This window comes from Cynocephalus volans, chromosome 10, assembly GCF_027409185.1.
Source record: "Cynocephalus volans isolate mCynVol1 chromosome 10, mCynVol1.pri, whole genome shotgun sequence".
Taxonomy (NCBI): domain Eukaryota; kingdom Metazoa; phylum Chordata; class Mammalia; order Dermoptera; family Cynocephalidae; genus Cynocephalus; species Cynocephalus volans.
Window position 1 is genome coordinate 37,413,299 of NC_084469.1, and position 26,559 is coordinate 37,439,857.

The following is a 26,559-nucleotide window of genomic DNA, read 5'->3' on the forward strand; positions in this document are numbered from 1 at the left end:
AAATTGACACAGAGGGAAAAAAAGATACTCACAAGATCTTGGCAGATAAATTTTTTACCTCCAAAAAGTCAAAAGTACAAAATGGAGTGACAAAGATTTTCACATTTTGTGCATTTCTTTGGTCACTTTTTAAGATTTGGATGCATTACTCTTCACTTATGATTTTTGTGTGAACCTCCCGGCTCTTCACCCGCAGTTTGTTGACCTGGGACTCTGCAATGTCAGCCCGTTCCTCAGCCTCCTCCAGCTCGTGCTGGAGCTTGCGGAATCTGGAGAGGTTGACGTTGGATTGTTCCTCCTGTGAATTGAAATGCACTTGTGAGAGACAAAAGTGCAGAATTTCTATATTCTTGGGTCAATGGGTCTTGAATTTCTTTTTATTAAAAAGTGATTCATTCTAGTAAATCTTTTAAGAAACCTAGAAAAATGTTTTTGAATTTTTGGGGTTCTTTTTTTGCATTAGCTCCTCTTATGCTTCTTGAACTCATGGATGACAAGGGATGACAGGTGCCATTTGTCTCTGAACTTTTGGAACAGCTAAATATCTTAGAGCTACTATGAAATAAGCCAGGTTTCCAGCTTTTTCTTTTTTTTCAGAATCCTGATAATGAAGTCAGACTTTATAAAAATGCAGGTATACAATATATATTACACCAAACTATTAGCCTTGAATATAAATTATTGCCACATGAGTATAAATTATTGCCACTTGAGCATAAATTATTGCCACTTAATAAAGTTTAGAAACCAAACAAGAAGTTTATTGTTTTCTAAAATGGTCTGATTATGTTTGAATTTGAGATTATGCAATGAATTTGAGAAGCCCAATTCTAGTTTAGTCTCCAGTAATCATTCTTTTTTGAAAGTCTCAGTAAGAATCCTCCAAAGTGTGGTATTCAAATTTACAACATTCATAAAGCTTAGAATCACTAAATAGAATAGCTTGAAAAGAACCTCCAATCTTCCTCGTATAGTTGAGGAAACTAGGAGCTAGAGAAATGTTATGTGATTTGTCCAAGGTGTGGGTATGAGTGTATGACAGTACTTCACAAAATTCATGGAAGGATTCATATTATCTTTCAATTCTATTTTTCCATGAACTTTTTGAAGTATCCTTGTGTGTGTGTGTGTGTGTGTGTGGTGTGTGATGTGTGTGTGTGTGTGTTTGTATGCCCATATGGGTGTTTATTCTCTCTCCTTCCCTCATCTCCTTCTCCTGCCCCCTACTCTCTCTCTCTTTCTCTTTCTCTTTGACTTTAGAGGCCTTGGGAAAAATAAAAACCATTAATGAACAGAGGATCTCGTTTATGATACGTAGGTATGTGTACCTGTACTTAGAAAATTGATATTATTCAATTATTATTTCAGACAAATCACAGGATAGAAAAATGAGATATGGTGCAGTACCAAGAATCTACTAGTTTGAACATAACCAAGATGTTCTGAGCTCTAGACTCTTACATTCAACTACTTACTGGACAACTTCATTTGTATATAATGGCATTTCACACTTAATATATCCCAGACAGAATTCCTATTTCCTTGTTGCCCTGCAAATCTGGCCTTTCATTAGTTCCCCATGTTAGTAAGTGTTATACAATCCACCTGATTACTCAAACCATAAACTTGATAAATTCCCTTTGATTTCCTCTCTTTCACCCCCCAGTGCAATCTACTAGCATATCTTGTCATTTTCACCTCCCAAATATATCTTGAATCTCTCCACTTCTCTCTTTCTGTTCCACTGCTTCCCTAACCCAAGCCACAGAATCTCCTTAAAATATTCCTAATATGTTTCTCTGCACCTACCTGTGTTACCCAGTAATCTGTTCTCCCCAGAGTAGCCATAATATTCTTGTAAAAAAATACAAATCAGATCATGACTGACCCAACTTAAAACCCTCCTGTGGCTTCCCAGTTGCCCTGTTGTGCTAAGAATAAAATACAGATTTCTTACCTGTAAGACCCTGTGATCTGCCTCCTCCCTAGCACTCTAGCACATGTCTGCTGCTCTCTTCCTATTCTTTCTGCTTCCTGAACCAGACTGTTCTGCACTCAGAAGCTTTATATTTGCTCTTCCCCTCCCTAGAGCATTTTCCCTGCATCAAGTGATAAGTTTCTTCTCATTCTCAGACCTTCATTCAGTCATTTTTCTTTGATTTTTCCTCATTTTACTCATCTTTTCTTTCATCCCTTTTCCTAGACTGGACTGGTGATGTCCGAGAACTGGAGGCTGCCCAATCACCCCAAGGGGTTCTGAACTCACCGCTTCCTCAGCTTGTCTCTTGTAAGCTTTCACCTTCCCTTGCAGTTTGTCCACCAGGTCCTGGAGCCTGAGAACATTCTTGCGGTCTTCTTCAGTCTGAAATAATATTTTAAAGGTTGAGTTTCTTGGATGTACAAATATCACATTTTGTTGTACTTATGGTTTTCAATCCCTTGCAGACTGGGTTGAAAACCTAGACAGGCCATTTTCCTTACCTGGTAGGTGAGTTCCTTCACTCTTCTCTCATGTTTGCGTAGACCCTTGACAGCTTCAACATTGCGTTTCTGTTCACTTTCAACTTCTCCTTCAAGTTCCCGTACCTGCAAGGAAGAGGGACATTTTAAGAACAGGTAGTATAATCCAATTGGTCAATGAATTTCTGCTTCTTCAAATGACCTGCATTCTTTTTTTACTCTGCTTTATATGTAGTTTTTGATGCCCTAGTCTAATTGCCCCCATTATAAGCTCTCAGGCAGCAGGGAGTATGTGTCTTTCATCTCATGCCCCACATCATCCAGCAGTGCCAGGTATTCAAAGTCGTGCATTGCATTGGAATGAGATGGGAACACATGCTGATTACAAGACCCACCCTGGCCTCCAGTTTCTGGATCTGCTTCTTCCCGCCCTTCAGCGCCAGCTGCTCGGCCTCGTCCAGACGGTGCTGCAGGTCCTTCACCGTCTGCTCCAGGTTCTTCTTCATGCGCTCCAGGTGGGCGCTGGTGTCCTGCTCCTTCTTCAGCTCCTCAGCCATCATGGCGGCCTGATTAGTAAAACCAAATCAGTGAAGACGGTGGAGAGAGCACAGCACGATTCATGTTTGCCCACCACGGTGTTGCCCTCCGCTCACGTCAGTGATGGCCTTCTTGGCCTTCTCTTCTGCGTTGCGGGCTTCCTGGACAATGTCCTCCATCTCACCCTGGATTTGGGAAATGTCTGTCTCCAGCTTCTTCTTAGTGTTGATCAGGCTGGTGTTCTGGTTAAAATATCAAATTGAAATATTAAGTACATGACAGCAAAATTAGGATGTTTGATATTCTAATGAATTCATAAACTAATTGAAACAACTACTCAGTATTCCTCTTTGTTTCATAAATGATCTGAGTTAACAATATATTTTTAAAAGATAATCAAATCTGCATGTCACAGTTCAGATAAACAAAAATATTGTTAATCCAAAAGAAATTGAATGTTTTAAACTTTATTCTCCATGAAACATTATAAAACATTTCTAAGTAGCACTAAGATTTGAACAAGAATTTCATTTTCATTTCTTTGTATTTTGTGCTATTGTATTACTCTCCCCACCTGGGTGTGTAGGAGCTGGACACGCTCACTGGCATCCAGGAGCTCCTGTTCTGCGATTTTCCTGCTCCTCTCCGTCTGCTCCAGAGTGGCCCGCAGCTCTTCGATCTCGGCCTGCAGCAGGTTGGCTCTGCGCTCAACCATGGCCAGCTGCTCCTTCAGGTCCTCCTGGCCCCGGAGAGCATCATCCAGGTGGATCTGGGTATCCTGTGGAATGAACAGTCATTGAGACACCATGTTCTCAGGGTGGCAGTCACCCCGATCATCATGGGACTTTTCTCTTGGGCCCATTTACCTTGAGGATACTTTGGGTGTTCCTGTAGTTCTTCAGGGCCTCAGCAGCCATGCGGTTGGCATGGTTCAGCTGAATTTCCATTTCATTGAGGTCTCCCTCCATCTTCTTCTTGAGCCTGATGGCATCATTCCTGCTCCTGATCTCAGCATCCAGCGTGCTCTGCATCGTCTCTACGACTCTAATGTGGTTTCTCTTCAGCTGGTCGATTTCCTCATCCTTTTCAGCGATTTTCCTATCAACTTCAGACTTGACTTGGTTCAACTCAAGCTGGATGCGCAGGATCTTTCCCTCTTCATGTTCAAGAGATGCCTTAATGACAGCGAGAGGTGACATTAGTAGGGGAATGGAAGTGTGCAGTATTCTAGAAATAGGAATTAGTTCCTACCTTTGTGCTACCATAATACATTTTTATGCCATTGTTGTAGAAAGTTCTACAATGGGTTATTATTGGTTTTATATGCTTCTATCTCCCTAGCTGGATTGTGCCCTTGAGGGCAGGGCCTTTAACTTATTCATCTCTGTTTTCTCAGTCTCTAGCACAGTTTCTGACATAAAGTTATGCATGGTCAAGTTTCCATCCTCATCCTTAGTACACAGAATAAAAATTATTTTTTATTTCTCTTGATTCACTGATCCTTGCATTCAGTAGAGCCTAGTTCCTCTCATAATTATTTTTGAGTGTACAATAAAATATTTACCTCTGCCTCCTCTAAGGCAGACTGAATTTCAGACTTTTCTTGCTCAATTTGCTTCTTTACTTTTTCCAGTTCATGGATACGTTTCCCTCCTTCAGCAATCTGTTCAGTGAGATCAGAAATCTCCTCTGTTGATGGACAAAAATATAGAAATTTATTCAGAAGGGAAAACATTATTTTAAATATTTTGTTTTTAAAAAAGGTAAAATATACTCACGTTGCAAATTCTTATTTTCCCGTTTCAAGGTTTCAAGTTGTTCTAAGGATTCCTCATAAGCATTCTTAATCTTGAATAGTTCTGTGCTGAGGGAGCGGGACTCCTTTTGAGAAGCTTCAAGTTCAGCATGAGTTTCTTCATATTTCTGTTTCCATTCTGCCAGAATCTGAAAGGCAAGGAATGGTCAAGAAATTTATTGGAGAATTTTGATGGGATGAAAGCCATCTATTCTGGCAGCTCTCAGAGTTGAGGTGATCTGGGACTGAAAAATAATTATAGATGAGAAAAATAGAAACCACAGGAAGCCCCCCCCCCAATCTGGCTGCACACACACCTACCAATGGAGCAAGAGCTACTGAGCACAGCCTTCAGCTGGCTTGAAGAAGGCACACTGAAGGTCGCAGGCTATCATTAATCATGTGTTGAATGTGGAAGTAGAAACTGGATGGAATACCTTATCGAAATTTCTTTGCTTTTTGTCCAGGGCTGCACAGGCAGCATTTGTTCTCTCAACATCAATCATGAGGTCCTCCACTTCATTCTGGAGCCTCTGCTTTGTCTTCTCTAGGGAAGCACATTTGGCGTTCACAGCTTCTACATGTTCCTCAGCATCCTGCAGCCTCTGAGCCAGCTTCTTTCTAAAAAGTAAAATATGGACAACAGAAGTGAATGACTATGAGCAGAACTGGATGTTTCCAAGTGGGTATGAGTGAGTGCTTTCCACAGTCAGACTTCTTTAATACTTTGCATCTCAACTGGTTTTTCAGGTCCAGTTCTGTATTACCTCATCCCCACTGTAGTGGATTGAGTTATGTCCCCCCAAAACTCATTGAAGCTTGAACTGTCTCCCAAGTTTTATGTATTATAAACTTAGCTCCCACTATGACTGTTAAGAGGGTGGGAAATCCTATTATGGTAATCGAAAGGTGGAGCCCTGAAGAGGTGATTGGATTGTAGGACTGTGCAGTAGTGAATGGATTAAAAATAGTGGTCATGGGCATGATTCTGAGGACTTTAAAAGAAGAGAGTATGTCTCTCTTGTTCTCTCTCTGCTTCTACCATCTTGCAATGTGAGACCCCTGGGTCACTGTCGCCACCACCAGGTGGACTTTGGTCTTCCTAGCCTCAGAAACTGTAAGCAAATAAATTTCATTTTCTTTACAAATTACCCTGTTCCAAGTTTTTTGTTATAAGCAACACAAAACAGACTAATAAACCCATTCTCCAACCACCAAATACTGAAGACAACCCAAATTTTGATATTGTCGTACTTCATAGTCTGGCTTTGAGGGCATCCATGACAAGACTGAGCCAACATTTTACCCTTCATGGTAGCTGGTTTGCTCCTCCTTTATAAAATATTAATAATACCTTGAGTTGCTATTATTTATGTATGTGTCTCCACTTAATTTTAATCCCCACCAGGTAGAGTCTGCACCTTGCTAATCTTTGTGTTCTTGTAGGCTGTCACACATATTAAGAACTCAAATTTTGGATGAATTGAATTAAAATAAAATATACTTGATTTTGTCTGTTTAATTGTATTCCTTATTTTTTGTGAACTTTTCATTAATCCATTAATAAAAAGCAGCTTTCCCGGATCAGTATAAATATTGCTTTGACAGTTCCTCTCAGAATCTCTTCTAAGGCATCCACCAAAACATTAATTCCAGCACATGGTTGTATATTATTCTCAGAATAAATTACTAGATCTTGTCTTAAACTTTCTGTTGAATAAGTAGGTCCTATCCTGTCCAGATTGCCCCTCTTACTACAGTTCAGTCTTCAACTTTTGAATTGCATTGAATATTTAGTCCTATATGAAACAATGTTTTCCTTTTTATTATAGAATTTTCTGCATACTTTTTAGTCTTTAACAATATATTTCTATTTTCCCCTATAAATAGTCATAAGTTTACATCTCAAAAGGAAGAGCTGTGCTTTAAAGCCTGATTATTTGTCTCTTACATCACTGTCATCCTGGACCAATTATTCCGTTAGTGGCTAAGAGGAAGAAGAGGCACAGGAGAGTACAATTAATTTATTCTGTCTGTACCTGCAGAGATAGAATGAAGTCAAAATTTCCCCCTTTTAAAAAAATTATTATTCAGCTTCCTCTTACCTTACATCCTTTCTTTTTCTACCTTCTAGCATAACTTTTTTTTCCCTAGACAACCTAGAGTATTTATTTTTCTTGCTTAGGTTTATGTTCATGCATTTTTCCCCTCGTTTTTCATGTGTTTTAGGAGCGAGGACCTGTTTACCCATATAGTACTTATAACTGATGCACTTTGACTGTTAACAGAGATGTTTCCATTTTAACTAAGTCTAGAACATACTTAGCCTCTTCCAGCTCCTCTGTGCGCTGGATGGCATCCGTCTCGTATTTGGTCCTCCACTGGGCAACCTCACTGTTGGCCTTGGACATTGCCCTCTGCAGCTCGGCCTTGGCTTCCTGCTCCTCTTCATACTGTTCCCGAAGCAGGTCACAGTCATGGCGAGAAGACTGTAGAGCATGAGCCAGAGCACTCTTGGCCTGAGAACATAAAGATTGGTGACTTAATTTTAAATCTTTAAAGTGATGTTTAGTCCCTAAGCTTCTATTGGCCACCAGAAGAAAATCTGTAAAAGTAAGCAAAAAACAAATAACCACAAAAACAATGATAACCACCACAACAAAACAAGAACAAGTAGGCTCACCTTTATCTCCTCTTCAAGCTGCCTTTTCAATTCCTCAATCTGTTGTGTGAATGCTTGTTTGCCCCTTGAGAGCTGAGAAACCAATGTGTCCTTTTCATCTAGGTGGCGGGAATATTCACCTATAAAGACAAAGATCCAGAAAAGTCAACTTACTTTGGAAATTAAAGCTTGAAAATAAAACTAGACAAGGGAAAGGGAGCTGAGTCTGAAACATAAAGAAGAGCATGGATTACAACAAACCACTAACATCCACTTCAAATCTGTGATGAGCAAATCTATGTTAAAATGAGAAGTTTAGAGAACTTTGAGGCAGATTCCACACTTATAAACAACACAAAGATTTTGGGCAGTATTTAAGATTATTTGATCACAATAGAAATTTATAAAGAAACATATGGAAAGAAATGTAAATCAAACCAACAAAATATTCTAGTGCTTTTTATCTAAGACAGTAGCTTTGTTCTAGTTTACCTTCCATTGAAAGTTGATTGAAACAAAGAATTTATTCTGTGGAAAATAGAAGACTTTGAACAATTGCCTCTGTAAGTAGAAGTGATATTCAGAAGAAAATCCTGGAAGCATTTTTATATTAAGAAATGATCAGTTATCTTTCCATCCCTCAATTGGTTGGTTTCTGGATAACTAATAGTTCCCAAATTAAATGGCATTTAAATTTGTCTTCAATTCTTTAAGCACCATAATTTAGAAAATATATTAGATTATGTTAGAAAAGGAGGAAAACCTTTCAGCATCATTTTTGTAACTAGTTACCTGGAACTCTTATCTCTTTGATATTTAATAAGAATCACAAGTTTCATTTTTTTCATACCACTGGGTTACTAGGAATAAACATGTATTAAGGAAAAGAAACTACAAAGAGCATTTTGATTCCTTGAGAATATAGTTTTTCTTTATCATGAAGGGTACTGACCACCTGTATAACAATAATGAAAGCCTTATTTTGAGGCTAGTTATAGAAAGAACAACATTTGGATGAATAGAAAAGAGTAGAGTGGTTCTCCGACACTTTGACTTGCCTATTACTTTAATAGCCCAAGTGGCCCATAAAAAAATTTCCACCTTGTTACCTCTTAACTGGGGAGGTAGAACTTTGGTAGAAAGTCAGGTGAGTCAGTGGGAGGAAAAGTAAATGCAGAGACTCTCCAATTTGGCTAATCAAAAATCTGCCAACCTCACTTGAATGCTTCTCAGCTAGGCTGTGGTCCTGAATATGTCCCTACTTAACTGTTAGTTACCAGCAATTGGCAGATCTTCAGGAGAAAGACTGGAGTAACCATTCTTGGACAAGTCGTTCCATCACTACCATAATCTGTCATATTTAAAACGGAGATAACATTGTATAGACTAATAAGGAAAATAAAGTAACAAATAGCTTGTGAAAGTATTTTGAAAGGTGAAAAGACATACTGTGAGGTTATACTTTGTATTTTGATTAGAGCCAAATCTACTTTAAAATGTTTAAAAACAAAAGGGCCTGGATCTGTTTGCGTATAGTGACCTCAAGTAACTCGGTACAGAGTTTTTCAGCAAATTGAACATCCAAGATAAAGTTGTCATTCAAGGTAAACCCTGTCAAACGACTTACCTAATTCTTTTTTTTTTTTTTAACTTTAACATTGATTTGTACATGTTTATGGGCTACAGTGTGTTGTTTCAATACATGTATATACTGTATGCATATACATATACATGCACATATCACTAAGGGCCTACCTGCTTCTGTCTGCAGGCGAGCTCTCTGAGCTGTGAGGTCATTGATCAGCCGCTGCTGCTCTTCTTCCTTGGTCTTAAGTTCACTCAGTTGATCTTCTAGCGTACGGCACATCTTTTCGAGGTTTCCCTGCATTCAAAAAGTGGTAGAAGGCATCTCAAGCAAGTATTTGGACCATGATAACCCACACACTCTATAAGAGCTGCAGTACTCTTCCATTTTGATAATAAACGTTCTTTACAAACAGAAACAACAGAGGCTTTAGATTGTGATAGGAAGAGTAAAAGATACGTGGTCTAAATATACTGCCACCAAATTGCTTTGTGAATTTAATGTCTTTACTACATTGTCTTATCTGTGATTTGAGAATTTTGCTAACTGATTCAACTCATGAGATATACTGTACAATTATATTTAAATGTACTAAACAATTATATTTGTGCTTAAGGGAAAAACAAAAAATTCAATAATCAATGAGGTATTTAAAAAAAATTTCAAAATGTATAGTTGAATTGTATTTTTTAGTTGAAAGAACTTGAGTCTTCACTCTCCATATTATTAGGGTATGGCTATTGTCAAACAGTGGGGACACTGGGGTTGTTCTCCATCTCCCCAGGCTCCTGCCTTGTATTGCATGAGTCTCCTCTTGCCACTTACTAATGATTCTTGAAAGGTTCTCTCCCTCCTGTCCTACACAAGTCTCTTCAAGACTTAAATCATGCTTATACCTTGGCTTTGGAGACAGTCTCCATGTTACTAGCAAGGTCATCGATCTCCATCTTCATCTCACTCTTCTCCTTCTCCAGCTTCTGCTTGACCCTTTGCAGGTTGTCGATCTGCTCCCCGAGCTCGGCCACACTGTCCGCGTGCTTCTTCCTCAGGGTGGCAGCTGTGGCTTCGTGCTGCAGGGTGGCCTCCTCCAGGTCCCTGCGCATTTTCTGGAACTCAGCCTCCCGCTTCTTGTTCATCTCAATCTGGGCCGAAGTGGCCCCACCGGCTTCTTCCAGCCGCTCGCTGATCTCCTCCAGTTCCCGGGAGAGGTCAGAGCGCTGCTTCTCTGCTTTGGCCCTGGAGGCCCGCTCTGCCTCGATTTCCTCCTCCAGCTCCTCAATGCGGGCCTGGAAAAGGTGAAAAATACAAATTCGGCTTCTTTGTGTCAATAATTTTTTGATGTTAAATTAGACAGATGGAAATCAGGTACTTACTTGTAACTCTTTGATCTTCTTCTGCAGCTGCATCCCAAGTGCTTGTTCATCTTCAATCTTGCTTTGCAGATTGCTCATTTCAAACTCTTTCCTATTAGAAAATCACTTTGTCAGTCACAGAAATATTAATAGTAATTTCTCCATGAAAATTTTGTCCTCAGTGCTTACTTTTTAAGCTTTTCATCAAGTTGTTGTTTGTCATTTTCTACATCCATGATGGATTCTTGGGCCAATTTAAGGTCTCCCTCCAGTTTCCTCTTTGCTCTTTCTAGATCCATCCGGATTTTCTTTTCTTGTTCCAAAGAGCCTTCAAGCTAAAAGTGAATAATTGAATACAGTTCCTGGAGTGGTAACCACCTTTTGTCCCAGGTTGAGCTTTTAAACATTAATTCATATCTGATCAGCAAGCTATTTTTATTTTTTTATGAATTAGGTAGATTTGTTTCATTAATTCCATTCTTGTTGCTATTTACCTAGTCCAAGGATTCATCATTTAAAAGGGGAAATGTGCCTAATTACCACATTATTGCAATGAACTACTAGTGAGGCATCGTGCGTTTTTAATCTTCCCACTGGAATCCATCGTGATCAATGCTTTACCACAAGGATGGACACCGTGGTAATATTTTCAAACATGACCTTTGTTAATGGCTCTCTTACTCAGACATCTATACTGGGTTCTCTATTTAATATCAGATCATGTTTAAAATTAAAAATTTATCTCCTGTATTTCTTATTCAGAGTCCCCTTAGTCCCCGTGAGAGAAAACCTTACTGGTAATTATTACTCTTTGCTGTTACTGTGCTCCCTGCTTAGAACACCCTCCCCTTTCTAATATCTTCCCATAGACACTCAATTTCAAGCCCAGCTACAGACCTTTTTGGGTTGTATAGCTTTTCTTGGTGAACGTGCTAAACTTCCTCTCCCTTAATTCTTTTTACCCATATTGTCTGTTACTCACAGCTAACTTTCTTTAGAAATTTTATTTTTATTTCTTGTGTATACATCTTAGTTCTTGTAGCAAGCATGATGGTCTATATTACTTACACAAAGGAGGCACTTGATAAGTATGCTTTACATCATAAGAACACAAACTCACGTCTTACTTAGTTACAAAATAAGAAGTTATTTTTGTATGATATTAGGCTTACATCATCCACTTGCTGTTCTAGCTTGATTTTAGCTTTGGTCAGGGTGTTGACTTTGTCCTCTTCTGCCTGCAGGTCATCCAGGGTCTGCTGGTGGGCCTCTTGGAGGGCTTTCTTCTCCTTGGTCAGCTTGGCGATGGTTTCATCCAGGCCTGCCATCTCTTCTGTGAGGTTTTTTACCTACGAAAATCAAGAAAGAGATGATCTCTGCTATAAAGAAGCTCAGTGGGTTGGCAGAACCTCCATATAGTACAGCAGAATAGGATTCTTACCTTGTTCTCTGTGGCATGTTTCTCCTTCTCAACCTTGGCCAGGGTCAGCTCAAGGTCATCAATGTCTTTCTTCAGTTCTGAGCATTCATCCTCCAGTTTCCTCTTCTTGGCTGTCAGCTCAGCATTGATCTCTTCCTCATCCTCAGCTCTCTCCGTCACCTCTTTGATCTTGGCCTCAAGCTGGATTTTGGTTTTGATCAGCTGGTCACATCTTTCCTCTGCATCAGCCAAGCTGTCTGCTTCCTGAGAAGAGAAAATAGATACTTTCAGATTTTAGTTCCCTGGACATTTTCAGGTTTTCTTAACGTTTTGAAACTGAGCAAGTAAATTATGTTTTAAGGCCTCAGGTTAGTTTTTGTTAGCTTTACACCATTCAGAAAATATTTATTGGGCATTTGTTATGACACTGGAGATAAAAAAAGGAATTTAAGTCACAATTCCTGGTGAAATTATGTTACAATTATATGTACTATAAACTATATGTGTGTTGATATATAATTTCAGATCAGTCAATATTCTTTATTTAATATTTATTTTCAGAAAAGTTTAGTATGTGAAAATCCAAGAAACTAAAGGATTGTGTATCTTGCAAGTTTCTGGGAGGGAGGGGTCATATCAGAAAAGTGACTTAAAGGGAAGAGAGGTCCTCCTGTAACAGTCTGGGACTAAAGGGAGCACTGGGAAGCACTAAAGTGAATGGCACATGGTAAAAGGTGGTGCCTTGAGAATGAGCAAGCACATTTCTCATGAGAAGAAGTGGGAATTGGAATATAAATTCTGTGACATTAGGGACATGTATCTTACTCGAAGTTGTATTCCTAGTGTCTGGAACTTATCAAATATTTATTAAATGGATGTTCTATGGGATACTGTTGAAAAGAGGTCATACTGTACTCAAAGGATAGGAGTATGCTTGGATCAAGCTTAGATACCCCCTTCAATTATTTTTCAATTCTTGAAGGCTTAATGAACTTCTCCTCAATTTGGACAACTTTGATCTCCACAAAGTACAGGAAAGTCACAGTGCCAACGTAGTAGGTATTTGCAATTCATCTTTCTTTAAGTTTTCTAATTTTGTGTCCAAAACCTATAGGCCCAATGGGACTAATTGATTCTCCTTCAAAATTCAGACCACGAGAGGGTAACTGTTAATGTTTCTCTTGTTGATTTTGGTGGCAACAACTGAACTCTCTTGTCATTTGGGTCACAAAAATAGGTTAGATAGTGGCCCTAGATCAAATATTTCTCCCCAAGACTCTGGATATTTATTGGGACATCAGAATGAGAAAATCACCCCCATCTCTCATGCTTTGCATAAAAATTGACATTATGTATAGAAAGCATTGCCATCATCCTTGCCATGATCCTATTATTTCAAGTACTAGAAAGTTTCTAAATACAAAGAAGAGCAGAAAGTTGCTGGGGGACTCTACATATAAAAATTCAGAATATTGGTTTCAAGTTGACATGGTTTCATTACAAAGTCTTCTCATGCTTCTCTTTTCCTTGCTCATATTGTTCTCTTTTCCTTGCTCATATTTGCATTTCTTGTAGGAATAACCATAGGGAGCAAATCTCACCTTATATCTTATCTACATTCTACTAGAAAAAGCAACAGGAGGAAAGGAAAGATGTTTTTAATTTTTCCTTCTTGACAACAAGGAATCCTATCACAGTGATTTTTAGTAATATTGTATGCGAAGTTTTATAGAATATTCTAATGAGTTGTGGATTAGGAAAGATTAATAATCAGTCCTATAGTTATTTGGAATCTAAATCTTTCCATAGTGATCACTCAACTGAAATTTAAGCATCAGAGTGCAGGAAATGGATTCTGACACTCACAGCTTGAACCTGAAGTTGCAGGTCATTTTTCTCTTGCATCAGTGCAACCATTTTTTCTTCTAGCTCTTTTCTTTTGGCCTCAGACTTTGCGAGGCTTTCTTTGGTTTTTTCAAATTCTTCCTTCATGTTGGCCATCTCCTTCTCTGTTTCTGCACTCTTAAGGAGGGGCTTGATCTTGAAATATAGCTTCATCCAGGGCCAGTGCTTCACATTCATGAAGGCACGGACATTGTACTGGATGCAGAAGATGGACTCTCTGTCATAGGAACAGAAATGTTCAAAGTCAGATTATAACAGAAAGCAGAATTAAGAGGCCTAGACTGATGGGGCTAAGTAAAGTAACCTTATTAATACCTTCTCTCCACCATCTTCCTGTACTCCACTCTTGCCAAGAACCCTCTGCACCTGGCCTGGGTTCGGGTCATCAGCTGGGCCAGCTTGTCATCTCTCATCTCCTCTAGAAGCCCCAGAAGACCAGCTTTGAAAAAAACCTATACATGGGCAGAGTTGCAGATCAGAAACTGTACATAAAATTCAAAGGGCAGGAATGGCATCAGGTCAGATTTAGAGCATATTACCTTGGTGTGACCAAATTTATACTGGGTATGGTCAACATCAATGGACCCAAGAAGCTTCTCAGAAGCCTTCTTGCTGTCGATGAATTGTCCTTCAGGGATGGCACTTGCATTTAATACCTTGTATCTATTTAAACCAAACAAATAAATGATATAGCTGCTGTTATTGATAAGAAATCTTCCTGCCCAACTATAGAAACAACATAGCCATTGGGTAGTCTAAAGTAAACAAGAAATTATGTCTCTGCCCCTTTATCTATTCTCTGTATATTCAAAGGACTTAAGACTTTTTATTTGTCAATACAGAATGTTAAGTTTGTTTCTCTTCCCTTTAATTTTAATAGATGGTATAGAGGATTCTTTAAAAAATTCAATAAAGTAACAAAAACCTCTTAAAACAATTCACAGTGAGAATGTCTGACCTCTGTTTGAAGTCTGCATAAAGGATTCTGCTTGGGAACCCTTTCCTGCAGATGCGGATGCCTTCCAGCACACCATTACACCTCAGCTGGTGCAGGACAAGTTCGTGCTCCATGGCACCTAAAAGAGAGAATACACGTGCTGGATTACATGGTCTAAAGCAGACACACTGGAGCTTGTTTGGATATCAGAAATGTCTTACCAGGTGTTTTAGTTTCATTGGGGATGATACATCGTACAAAGTGGGGGTGGGTGCTCCTCAAGTTGGTCATCAGCTTATTCAAATTCTCCTGTGGAATCATATGAAAATTTGGTTTAATAAATGCATTGTTTTCATACATTCATGTTTATGGACCTAATTATCATGATCCATGACACTGGCTTGATTCTAATGAATAGTATCTAAATTTGAATTTTCAAGGAGTTTTCTCTAGAATTTCCACATTCTCAACATGCCCTTCTATTTTCTATTTTTGTACATTATAAACTTTTTTTAAAAACTGGCTGTAGAAGTGATTGTTCCTGCTGTTGAATTTCCTAGCATATGTTGTAAATTTACTATGACACTCTAAATGCATAGAAATACTCCACCCACTCTTTAGATATGTGGTTTGGTTTTACTAGTAATTCAACATCTTCTTCCATGTCTCCCATTTCTTTCTTTATCTGACTTTCAATTGTATCTGCCTCTCTATCAAATGCTAATTCCTTGTCATAGATACAGAACTATGTCCTCCTGCTGATTCCATAGAAAGTGTCCTTTTAATGCCTCATTCTAGGAATTGGCAGAAGACTGACAGCCTTGTTACGAAGTGTGAAAAGTTTTTCATCCTATGGAAATCCTGGCTTTGCAGACTAACTAGAGCTTCTGCTATTAGAGGTGGGACTAGAAATGGGACTGCCAAAATAAAAGTAAATTTTCCTCAATGATCTATTTCTCATCACATCTGCTTTTTTATTTCCTTCTTTTGACTCAGCCTCTAAGTCCCACTATTCTTCTGTCTTCAAGTTTCAAAATCTACTCATTTCCATTCTATATCAAAATATACTTAAGTATCTAAATTGCTTAGAGGCTCCCAAAGCCTCAAGCAAATCTCCTGCTATACTTAATCCTATCCCAGTGGCGTCTTTTAAGTGTCAAATGACCTCATTCCCAGGCCCCCAAATTGAATTTTGTCATTTGATACTGACTCTGCATCTCAGTCTCATCCCTCCTGACTCCTGTATCTTCAAAATACTGAAGTATCTCTTCCTAAACTATCCCAAAGCTCCCTACAACTCAGTTCTACTACTAGCAGCTGACCTAGCTCTTGAGCCACATCCAGTTCTAGAATCCTTGCAAGATTACTTTCCCTTCCCCACACAATAGAGTAAAATTTAAAACTCTAAATCTAATTAGAGAGAGAAAATAAAGTGTGTACCCTGAAGAGAGCAGATACCGTCTGGAAGGAAGAACCCTTCTTCTTACCACCTTTCTTTCCACCACCGCCAGCCTCTGAGGAGAGCAAAAAAAAAGCACAAGCAATCATAGGACAGGCATTCTCTGTTTATGTTTTAGAAATCAAGTAAATGATTAATTCTGTTGAAAATTACCTGCTTCAGCTGCTGCTGCTGCCCCAGAGAAGAGGTAAGCAAGAGTTTTCAGTGAAGACTTCTGGTACAGCCCAACCACAGTCTCATTCAGGGGGTCCTTGTTCTTGTCAAGCCAGCCAGTGATGTTGTAGTCCACGGTGCCGGCGTAGTGCACCAGCGAGAAGTGGGCCTCAGTTTTGCCTTTGGCAGGCTTGGGCTTCTGGAAGTTGGCAGACTTTCCAAGATGCTGTTCATACAGCTTGTTCTTGAAGGAGGTGTCTGTTGCCTTGGGGAACATGCATTCCTCTTCCAGGATGGAGAAGATGCCCATAGGCTGGAAGAATGAAAATAAACAAAACCATTTGAATTCTGCCATTAATGTGACATTAATGATCCCATTTGAATAAATTGATCCTAAGTTTGTAGAGTTCATGAAAATCCATCCTTTCGGTCAGAAGTCATTAATTTAACAAATATTTATTGGGTGCCTATCAAGAGCCAAGTGCTGTGCCAGACTGTAGGATATGACAGAGTAAGATAGATGAGGGTCATGCTCTAATGGGTTTGTGTCTTTACCCCAGATGGGTAGAACAATATTTCTCCAAGCATGACTTGGAAATTATCTGCATGAGAATCACTTGATAATGCAGATTCCAAGGTTTTGTCCCACATTTACCAAGAAGTATTTTTAGGGATAAGATTAGGAAAACCTGCACTTGTATTGAGTACTGTTGGTGAGTCTTTGGCACAACTGGAGTTTTAAAGCCTCTGCTTTAAAGTACTAGAAATTCATACTTCAAATGCCAGTAATAATGAATGTAAGATGACAAAGAAATAATAAGTAAAAAATATTCCAGTCGATACTTTTTATAAGAAAAGGTGGCTTTAGGTGTAAGGCTTTGCATTGCAAACTGTGGGTAAGTGCAGAGTTCTGGACTCTGCAGAAAATATTCAGTCTCCTTTTACCAGAATGCCTAACTCAGAGTTGGCAAAAGAAGGAATTTTCCTGATTTTGCTTACAAGTAGAAATCTTTTATCATAGCATATACAAAGTTTTATTATTTTCTTTTAAATACTGTACAACAGTGAAATCTGTGGTCTGAATAAAGCAAGCCAACCTTCTCGATGAGCTCAATGCAGGCAGCCAGGTCCATCCCGAAGTCAATGAACTCCCACTCGATGCCTTCCTTTTTGTACTCCTCCTGCTCCAGCACGAACATGTGGTGGTTGAAAAACTGTTGCAGTTTCTCGTTGGTGAAGTTGATGCACAGCTGCTCGAAGCTGTTGAACTAAATAAGTGGAAAATGCAAATTAACATTCAATTTATAACGAAAGCTTCTCTTTGGAAGGAGCTGTGATCTGTTGGTTAGCCTAACTGCCCTCTTAGGATGGTATGGTTTTGTCCTGCCTCTACCAAGCCCCTTACTTCCTCTTATTCATTCATTTATTTATTTGTTTGTTTGTTTGTTTGTTTGTTTGTTTGTTTTTCCTGCAGATGGCTGCAAAATTTCTGCAACTGTCACACTTAGAATTATTTCTTAAATAACTAGGAAACAGGCTCTCAGTGATGCTTTTCTGTGCAATAAAAAAGTTTGGTTTTTATGATATCTGTTTTGTTAATCAGAGGTTTCTTAGTGATGTATCTTTTTATGATTATCCTGTATAACTAGCTAAGTTTGCCAGATCTGAGTCACTGTGGTCTGTATGTCGTTATTATAAAAGGAATAAAAATTCAACAGCTAACGTTTGTTGAACATTTACTATATGAAACACACTGTGCTGAGAGCTTTGTATAAATTATTGCATTTAATCTTCACAGGCACCTTTCTGAGGTGGTATTGTTTGCCCATTTCACAGGTAAGGAAACACTATTAGAGAGGCTGAGTACAACCTGTGTAAAACATGGTAGTAAATGGCGTGGCAGGGACCCCAACACTTTGACACTGGAGCCAGTGTTTGTAACTACTCCCAGATCTTGAGTAGCCTTGCTCTGCTTTATTATTTAGGACATGTACCTATAAACACAACTGAGGACGCCCTTGTCTAGGAGTGAAATCACCATACATAGAAGTCAAAAAGATTTTACAACAGAGAGGAACCTGGAAAACATGCTAAGTGAAGGAAGCAAGTCACAAAGGACCACATATTGTATGATTACATATGTAAAATGTCCAGAGTAGTCAAATCCAGAGATAGAACGTACATTAGTGGTTTCCAGCACAAGGAGGAAGGGGGAAATGGGAATAACTGCTTAATTGGTGTGGGGTGTCTTGTTGAGGTGATGAAAATGTTCTAAAATCAATTGTCGTGATAGTAGCATATATCTGTGAATATACTAAAACCATTGAATTGGCTTCAATAGGTGAATGTATTGTAGGTTAATTATTTCTCAATAAAGTTTTTATTTAAAAAGAACTCAGGTTACAAGTTTACACTGTCATTAGTTTTCTTGTTTAAGAAAGTGTAGATTTCTCTTCCTGTTCCTGCTTGGTGACAGAATATTCCTCTCTTTCCATGTTGGCTTGGGAATTTCTGGAAGTGCTGTTGTGCCTAAAACTCAGAAAACTTCATCCAGTTTTTATCAGTCCATGAATAGAAAGAGGTTTAGAAATGCCCATCTCTGAATGAGACACATCTGAGTTGTCAGGGAGAGGACTTTGGTAGCCTTATTTCCTATACTATGCAGCAGGCATTCTTCGGCAGACAAATTTGAATTTATTTATGTCATTTTCATCCTCTACCTGGGTATTGCAGAGGTGATGCTAATATTTAAACACATTTTTATTTTCCTTAATTAGACAGACAGGAATCTTAAAGTCTTTCTTTGAATTTGTCATTGTCTTCTCCACCACCATTTTTTATGCCATTGTCACCCGCATTATCTCCTTTATCATTTCCTGAGTACTGACTGGGTGCTTGGTGATGGTGTGAAGGGCTTTAAATTCAGAAATCTCGTAACTGGCATAAAGATCTCGGAAGTGAGTGTATTATCTGGAGTGCTAGGTGCTTTACCTACAGGTCCGAATTGAATTTGCCAAATGATCAGTCAGATATAATTTTCATTATCACACAGGTAAGGGTTGAGAGAACAGGAGTGTGAATCCAGGTCTGTCTTATTTAAAAGTTCATGCCCTTTCATGGTCTTTTGGTCCTCTTTCATGTGTCAGTTAAGTTTATACCACAGCTATTTTTCATAGACCCTTTTCATGCATGACTGCATTAAAATTTATAAACTTCTCTGCTACAAAATTTCTGCTAACTCACATCAAAGATCTCAAATCCAGCAATGTCCAAGACCCCGATGAAGTACTGCCTGGGCTGCTTGGTGTCCAGCTGCTGGTTGATGCGGGTGACCATCCACAGGAACATCTTCTCGTAGACGGCTTTGGCCAGAGCACCTACTGAATTGTACACCTTCACAGATAAAGTAATGTTTGTTGGTGTTACTAAATACATGTTGTGAAGGCCTGGGATGTTTGTGATTCATTGAAGTCATGCACTTACCTGCTGCACAGTCTGGCCTTTGGTGACATACTCATTGCCAACCTTGACCCTGGGGAAGCACAGGGCTTTGAGCAGGTCAGCAGCGTTCAGATTCTGGAGATAGGCTGCCTTGTCAGCAACTGTAGAGACACAATTCAGGTACCCAACATGACCTACTCTGGGCCCCACAACTCATGGGGGTGAACTGAGTAAATTGCTTTATAGAAAGTCTATGTGAGGGTAAATTTGCATGTGTTCATCAGAAGCTCAGCTGTAAAGGAGACATGAGTTTGGAATGGACATTTTTGCCTATATTGTCTCATTAAACCCAGATGTAGGTTCAATTGGTACCTTCGGTGCCGTCTGGCTCCGCTTGCTCCTCACGCTGCTTTTGCTTGAATTTCATGTTCCCGTAATGCATCACAGCCCCCGTGAGCTTATAGATGGACACTCTTTCATCAGAAGTGAAGCCCAGAATTTCAATGGCACTCTGCCAGGAGAAATGAGAGGATAAATCTTAGGGCAGAAGACACTAATTTATTTAGGAGATGTATACTATATCATTGACCATACACACAGTGGTCTATTATTTTCATTCCCATACATATTTTTAAGAAAACTCCATGTGTAACTTACATCTGTGGCCATCAACTCTTCTTGGTCATCAATGCTGGCAACTGTGATCTCTCCCTGACTGACGAAGGCATAGTCATATGGGTTGGTGGTGATCAGGAGCATTTCTGGGTACATAGAATTCAGGGTATACATTTTCCATTAGAAGATGTTGGTACAAAGATGTTAACTTCTAGCCTGTGAATTTAAGTTCTTTCTTACCAATTAGATCTGGCTTCTTGTTAGACATGATCTGATAAAAAATGTGATAGCTTCTTTCTGCCTTTAGCTGGAAAGTAACTCTAGACTTCTCTAAAAGATCTGTAATGGATAGTAAACATTGGATTAAGGGAAAAAAATTACAAAGTTGCCTGGAATGATTTTGGAACTTGGGGTCGTTAGCTAAATCTTGTTGACCCCTTGAGATTTCAGCTGAATGTTCCCATGAGGTATCACCCATTATGCCTCTACTAACACCACTGCAGTTTCTCTTACCACCTCTAGCAAGAAAGTGAAACATAATTGGCCCAAGACATATTCACTTTTCATGCAGAAGATCCTTGATATTTGGAATATAATTGAGGCTTAAAATTTCTCTCTCCCTAAGGTTTCCTGTCACTCTATAATAGACAGGTTATTGAGGCTTAGACTAGGAAGAAATCACATATTCTCAACCGATAAGCAACTCATTTACCCCTAGTGTTAGTTTTTTTCTTAGAAAGGTTTGAAATCATTCTGAGGCTGGAATACTTCAGACAAGCCCAACAGTTTCTGGCAGTTCCTAAAGAATCATGACTGGAATTGGTGAAGCATACTGTGGGCTATGGATAAGACTGGCATTAACCACAGGCATGTTTGGCAGCAGACTGGTGTTTTACAGGCTCCAAGCTCAGCAGGAGCTGCAAAGTGTTCCTCCAAACCATCATTTGTCATTCTCGGATTCCATTTAGGAGGTCCTGTTACTCACATGTTTCAATATCAGCAGAAGCCAGTTTCCCTGTAGTACCAAAGTGAATCCTGATGAATTTACCCTTGCAAGTAAAAAGATGATGTTATATTCAAAACTTGAAGTACACAAGAGAGAGGCTATTGAAATAATTCAGACATGCTTTCTTTGGCATCTAAGGGCAGAGAAGACCCTTCTGTGACCAAGAGACTTACAAAGCGAGAGGAGTTGTCATTCCTCACAGTCTTGGCGTTGCCAAAGGCCTCCAGTAGGGGGTTGGCGCTGATGATTTGATCTTCCAGAGTCCCCTGCAAAGGAAAGAGCAGCTCTCACATCCGGGGCTGCAGACTGCTGAGCCCTGACAGTCTCGATTCTGACTCTGGCCACCAGACCTACCTGTGTTTTGCCAGGTTCCTCTTTTTTCTTCTCCCCAGTAACCGCAATTGTTGCAAAGTACTGGATGACACGCTTGGTGTTCACAGTCTTCCCTGCACCGGATTCTCCGCTGTCAAACAAAGACCAAACTCATGTGAGAAATTAAGCACTGTGAAAAATGAAAATACTTCTGCCCTCAGTATTTACTACTTCATGCATCTGTCTTTATATCTCTCTGTCAGAGAGTCCTGTAGATTTTTCTTTTCAGCCCACTATATGTTATTTTATTTATTATTTCTCATATTATTATTGCTCATATTATTTCTGTTGCTTTGCACTGACAAAAAGTAGAAAAATGCATTCATTATTTATTTAACACATATTCCTTGAGTACTTAAAATGTGCCAGGCTCTTTTCTAGGTACTGAGGCTTGGGCTTTGTAGCCACTCAAAAGCAGCCACTCAACAACTGTGTAGTAGACAGACAATTGGTAGGAAAACTCCATGAAATGTGCATGTGTTCTTCAGCTCCCTTAGACTAGAGATGTGGCCCAAGTTAGGTCTTTGAAGACATTCCCTATGTAGGCCTTAAAAATGAACCACTGGTAATATTCCCGAACTGCTGTACTTTCAGAAGGCTGTATGCTGCTGACTGCCCTACAGCGGGCTCTGGCCATGCTCAGAGAAGGCGTTTTACATCCCCTACCCCCAGGAAAGTTCCGTAGAACTGTCAAGAATGGACAACCAAATGAGGTATTTAGCAGCATTGTCGTTTTACATTCTGATTCAATCTAAACCCTACAGTAAAGCTAAAACAGTATCTAGTTCCAGGCTGACCATGTCATTGCTTTAATATGGGGGCATCAGGTAGATTCTTCTTTTGGCTTGTCATTTTCCCAGTGAAAATAAAATAGCAGTAAGTTTCAGAACAAGAATACATACGTGATTAGGATAGACTGATTTTCCCGATCTAGAAGAAAAACAATGGACGATCAGCATATACATCTGCTATATAAACAAAACTTGTCATAGGGAAACACTTAAGGCATTTGAGTTTGTGTCATATTTTCAATGGAGTTTTAAAATATGTTATTGTAAAGTTATACATGGTATTATTCTTAAGTCTCTTTAATTAAGAGAAACATAAAAAAATGTTGTCATAGCTTAAATGCCTTAAGTCACCACAGGAGGTGTGTCCTGTTGGTTTAATATAAAGAACAGTATACTCCAAAGCCTTCCCTAGCTGTCATTTGTAGATTTCAGTAGCATGCTGTCTGCTCATTAATGCATATAACAGAAAAATGCATAATATGCTAAGTGTTTGGACTGTGATTTAATAGGCTTAAATAATGTTAATTAAGCCAAGGTTGAGATTTAGTTTCTAAATGGGTCAATTGGTCTCACAATATAAAAAAAAATTCTTTGTCTATAGCCACAAACTGCAACCCTAACTATGATCAGCCTTCCCAAATATTTTCCATCATGTTAAAGGAGGATCAGGTAAAACAAGGTGCCTCAATCAAAATAAAATCCTTTTAAAGGGGGGAAAAGAATGACTTGTGTTTATATGCACATATTCCCAAAACATCATCTTCATTCAAGGAGAGGATATCATCTCTGAGATGTACTCTGATGACTTTAAAGAGATAATACTTCTGAATGTATTGAATTTATAATCAGTAAGAAACTAAGGCACTAAAAAGATTGAACATATATTTTGCATTTCTATTCAGACGATTCATGACTCATTTGTTACTTAATCTTACTCTTATTACTTAAATATATAAAAGAAATCATGCCTTCTCAAGCAAGGAGACTATAAACAAATTAACTTAATTGGGATGGAGCAGTAGCATGGTCTGGTAAAATCATGGAGGCAGAAACAGGAGAGCTGAGTTTGAGGCCCAGTTTTGATAGTATTTACCTCTCTGTTCTTTAGTCACCTCTTCTAAATATCCACGGTGTTGGATTAGATTATTTCTAAAGATCTTTTTAACTCTAATATTTTGTGATTATGGATGGTAAAATAATCCATATGAAAAAACCAGATGAGCCACTCACCAGTCAGCATGAACTGATAGGCATTGTCAGAGATGGAGAAGATGTGGGGTGGGGCCTCCTGGCGCTTTTTGCCTCGGTAGGCTGTCACCACTTCTGCATTATACACTGGCAGCCACTTGTAGGGATTGACAGTGACACAGAATAGGCCTGAGTAGGTCTGCACCAGAAAAAGTAAAAGAGAAATATAATTATTTAATGGGAACATTAACCTACCATTTTTCACTGAACATATGAGCTACTCACATGAGTAGAGGCCATGAGAAAGAACTCACGTAGATCATCCAGGCTGCATAGCGCTCTTTGAGGTTATACAGCACAGCAGGCTCGTGCAGGTGAGTCATCATGGCCATGTCCTCGATCTTGTCAAATTTGGGAGGGTTCATGGGGAAGACCTGATCATCCTTAACTGTCAGAGTCTGGTAAACAGGAAGGATAATGGTTTATGTCAATTTTGTTACCAAACAAAAAAAGAATCAGTAAAATGTGGCAGGCTCCTGGGACTCTACTCACTGCTCCTGCTTCGGTCTTCACTGTCACTTTCCCTGATTCTTTGCTCTGGACAGTCCCTTTGACAAAGGATTCCTTGGGCTCCACCACAAAGACAGAAGTCTTGGCATCAAAGGGCCTATTCTGGGCCTCAATGCGCTCCTTTTCAGACTTTCGGAGGTAAGGAGCAGCCTCCCCAAAAACAGCCATGTCAGCATCAGAACTCATGGCTGCGGGTTATTGATGGCAGCCCAGTTAAGGACCCTGCCTGGCAAAGGAAGAAAATTATGCAAATTCAAAAACTGGACCATTAGATTAACATTAAACATTTTTTAAAAAATTCGCTGGACATTTGAGTGCTTAGCATTGTGTTGGGTATGATCAGTTCCCTGGCTTGGTTGAGAGTGAAATGCCAGCCTGCTTGTTCTGTGCCAGTGCTGATAGATACTTTATTGTGCATTTGGAAAGAGACTGATCTGTCTAGCTCACCTCCTGTGATATCTTAGCTGCTTTCTGCGTTGCATTTGTTATGGGTCTTAATCTTTATAAACTGCCTATCATTGGCTTATGTAGAATGCAAAGCTAGATGATGGCTGGATGGTCTTTCGTCCTTTCACTTATAGCTCTTATCTTCCCAACCAGACTATAAGAACCTTGCAGGCAGGGAGCACTCTTCTTTCTATGGCATCCTTCACACCTCTTAGGACATGTGCTGGATACAGAGAAGGGCTCAAAGCTGACTTTGTGAATTAAAAAAACAATAGGAATATGTTGCTAAAATTTTAGAAACTATTTTGTATATAGTGAAAATCTTTTCATTATAGACTTGGGAGTTATAAAGAAGACTTAATATAAAGGAAAGTGAAAAGGTGAAGAGATTTGTTTTGCATTGTTTTGTTAAAAAATATTCTATGACACATCAATTTCTCTTGTCCCTGTATTATAATTTTTACAAACTTGGCTTCTTCACCAATCTTTAGCATTTCTCCAAGATTTATTATAAAACATTATTACCTATATTTTCTTGCTCTATTACTAATATTCTCATAAAATTTCACAAAAATCTTTCAAGATCCATCTCTTGCCACTTTAACTAGCATTTGTTAATCCTGTCAATAATCATCACATATAATCTATTTTATAATAATACAGATGCTTTTTCCAGGAAAGCTCACTTGGGTCAACTTCTCATATTTTTCCATTCAAACTACAGTGACTCAGATAACACTATTAAAATTCTTTGTCTTACTGAAAACGCTCACAATCATTTTTTCATATCATATACATATTTTTTAATTTCCATTTTACAGATTATGAAGCAACATGAAAATTTAAGCAACTTTTCCAAGGCAAGGATCCAGACTATTCTATTTAACCATTTAGACATCATTGCAATTTTTTTGTATTATATAGAGCTGAGTAAAAACCATAGTATAGAAAATTTACATTTTGTCTATAAATGAATAACATCCTGGAATGTTGCATTGAATGTTGTGAAGCAATCACTTAAAAGAAAAACTATGATGCTGGAAATCAAAAAAAAAAAAAAAATGTGTATAAAATTCCCAAAGACTCAGAGAAAGCATTTTTGCATATTCCAAAGAATATGAGTTAAAAAGAACCAGTTTCTAAAGTTCCCCCTTAGAGTTTTTCAAGAGAAGCATGATCAGCCATGAAATTGAAATGCTTTTATTTTTAACCTGCCCAGTCACTCTCCAGACTGCCACAGAAGATTCCTTGTACTCTATGAGGAATGAGAAAAAAAAAAAGTCAGGGTCTTACCTTAGAGATGCAACTTTGAAGTGGGTCAGAACTGTAAGAAAAAGAGCATTTTTTTCTGATTAAAGTCTAGTAATTCCTAATAATAGCATAATATTTAACTGGGAACTAGGAAATGACTGGGAAGCCTATGACATGTAATTAAAATTGCTATGGAGTAAGTTGGTGCTTCACTGGCAGTGCTGCCAGGGCAGCGAGAGCCAGGATATGTGGCATGCACTTGGGCAGCCAGACATCCCGCACTGACCTGCAGACAGAGCCTGTCCTCATACACACTCACCTTGAAGCTTTATGAGGAAAGACAAGTCATACTCATTCCAAGGGTCCTTTTATAGGATCAAATATGGAAAACACGTACCCTCCTCCTCTTTCTTAAAACATATTTGGCAAAACATGTTTTTGGCATTGAAGGTCTCCAAGCCTAATTCCCCTCATATTAAAGATGTTTGGATATAATTAGAAATATTTCCTCTCACATTGGGTTAAGTATATGAATCCATCTCCTATAAATAATTTGGGTTGTTGGCAGTCTGAAAGTGATCTGCCTTTGGAATAATGTAAGGTGTTGTTTCAA

At 38.8% G+C, this 26,559-nt stretch overlaps 1 protein-coding gene across 1 annotated transcript; it reads right to left on the minus strand.

Annotated features, from left to right (window-relative positions):
• Window positions 1-38: 38 nt before the first annotated feature.
• Window positions 39-26,019, minus strand: LOC134387274 (myosin-1). Its single transcript, XM_063109759.1, has 39 exons — window positions 25,989-26,019; window positions 24,231-24,474; window positions 23,993-24,136; window positions 23,721-23,877; window positions 22,602-22,629; window positions 21,682-21,790; window positions 21,501-21,593; window positions 21,307-21,370; window positions 20,562-20,660; window positions 20,364-20,467; window positions 20,079-20,217; window positions 19,749-19,867; window positions 19,509-19,658; window positions 17,363-17,533; window positions 16,266-16,578; window positions 16,094-16,167; window positions 14,875-14,962; window positions 14,675-14,792; window positions 14,256-14,379; window positions 14,032-14,168; window positions 13,678-13,933; window positions 11,833-12,075; window positions 11,564-11,740; window positions 10,581-10,726; window positions 10,413-10,503; window positions 9,936-10,325; window positions 9,210-9,336; window positions 7,476-7,594; window positions 7,115-7,311; window positions 5,230-5,413; window positions 4,776-4,941; window positions 4,562-4,686; window positions 3,864-4,172; window positions 3,572-3,775; window positions 3,114-3,239; window positions 2,856-3,026; window positions 2,482-2,586; window positions 2,267-2,362; window positions 39-298 (listed from the first exon to the last, which is right to left on the minus strand). The coding sequence occupies exons 2-39, from the start codon at window positions 24,432-24,434 to the stop codon at window positions 146-148; spliced, it is 5,820 nt and encodes a 1,939-aa protein (XP_062965829.1). The 5' UTR covers window positions 24,435-24,474; window positions 25,989-26,019; the 3' UTR covers window positions 39-145.
• Between the last annotated feature and the right edge of the window lie 540 nt (window positions 26,020-26,559).

Excerpts from the sequence above, each read along its gene's own strand:
- LOC134387274 (XM_063109759.1), bottom strand. The coding sequence starts at position 24,434 with ATGAGTTCTGATGCTGACATGGCTGTTTTTGGGGAGGCTGCTCCTTAC. Across the intron at positions 10,326-10,412 it reads AGAAGATCAAAGAGTTACAA|GCCCGCATTGAGGAGCTGGA; the intron begins GTAAGTACCTGA and ends CACCTTTTCCAG. Across the intron at positions 5,414-7,114 it reads GAGGAGCTGGAAGAGGCTAA|AAAGAAGCTGGCTCAGAGGC; the intron begins GTATGTTCTAGA and ends TTTACTTTTTAG.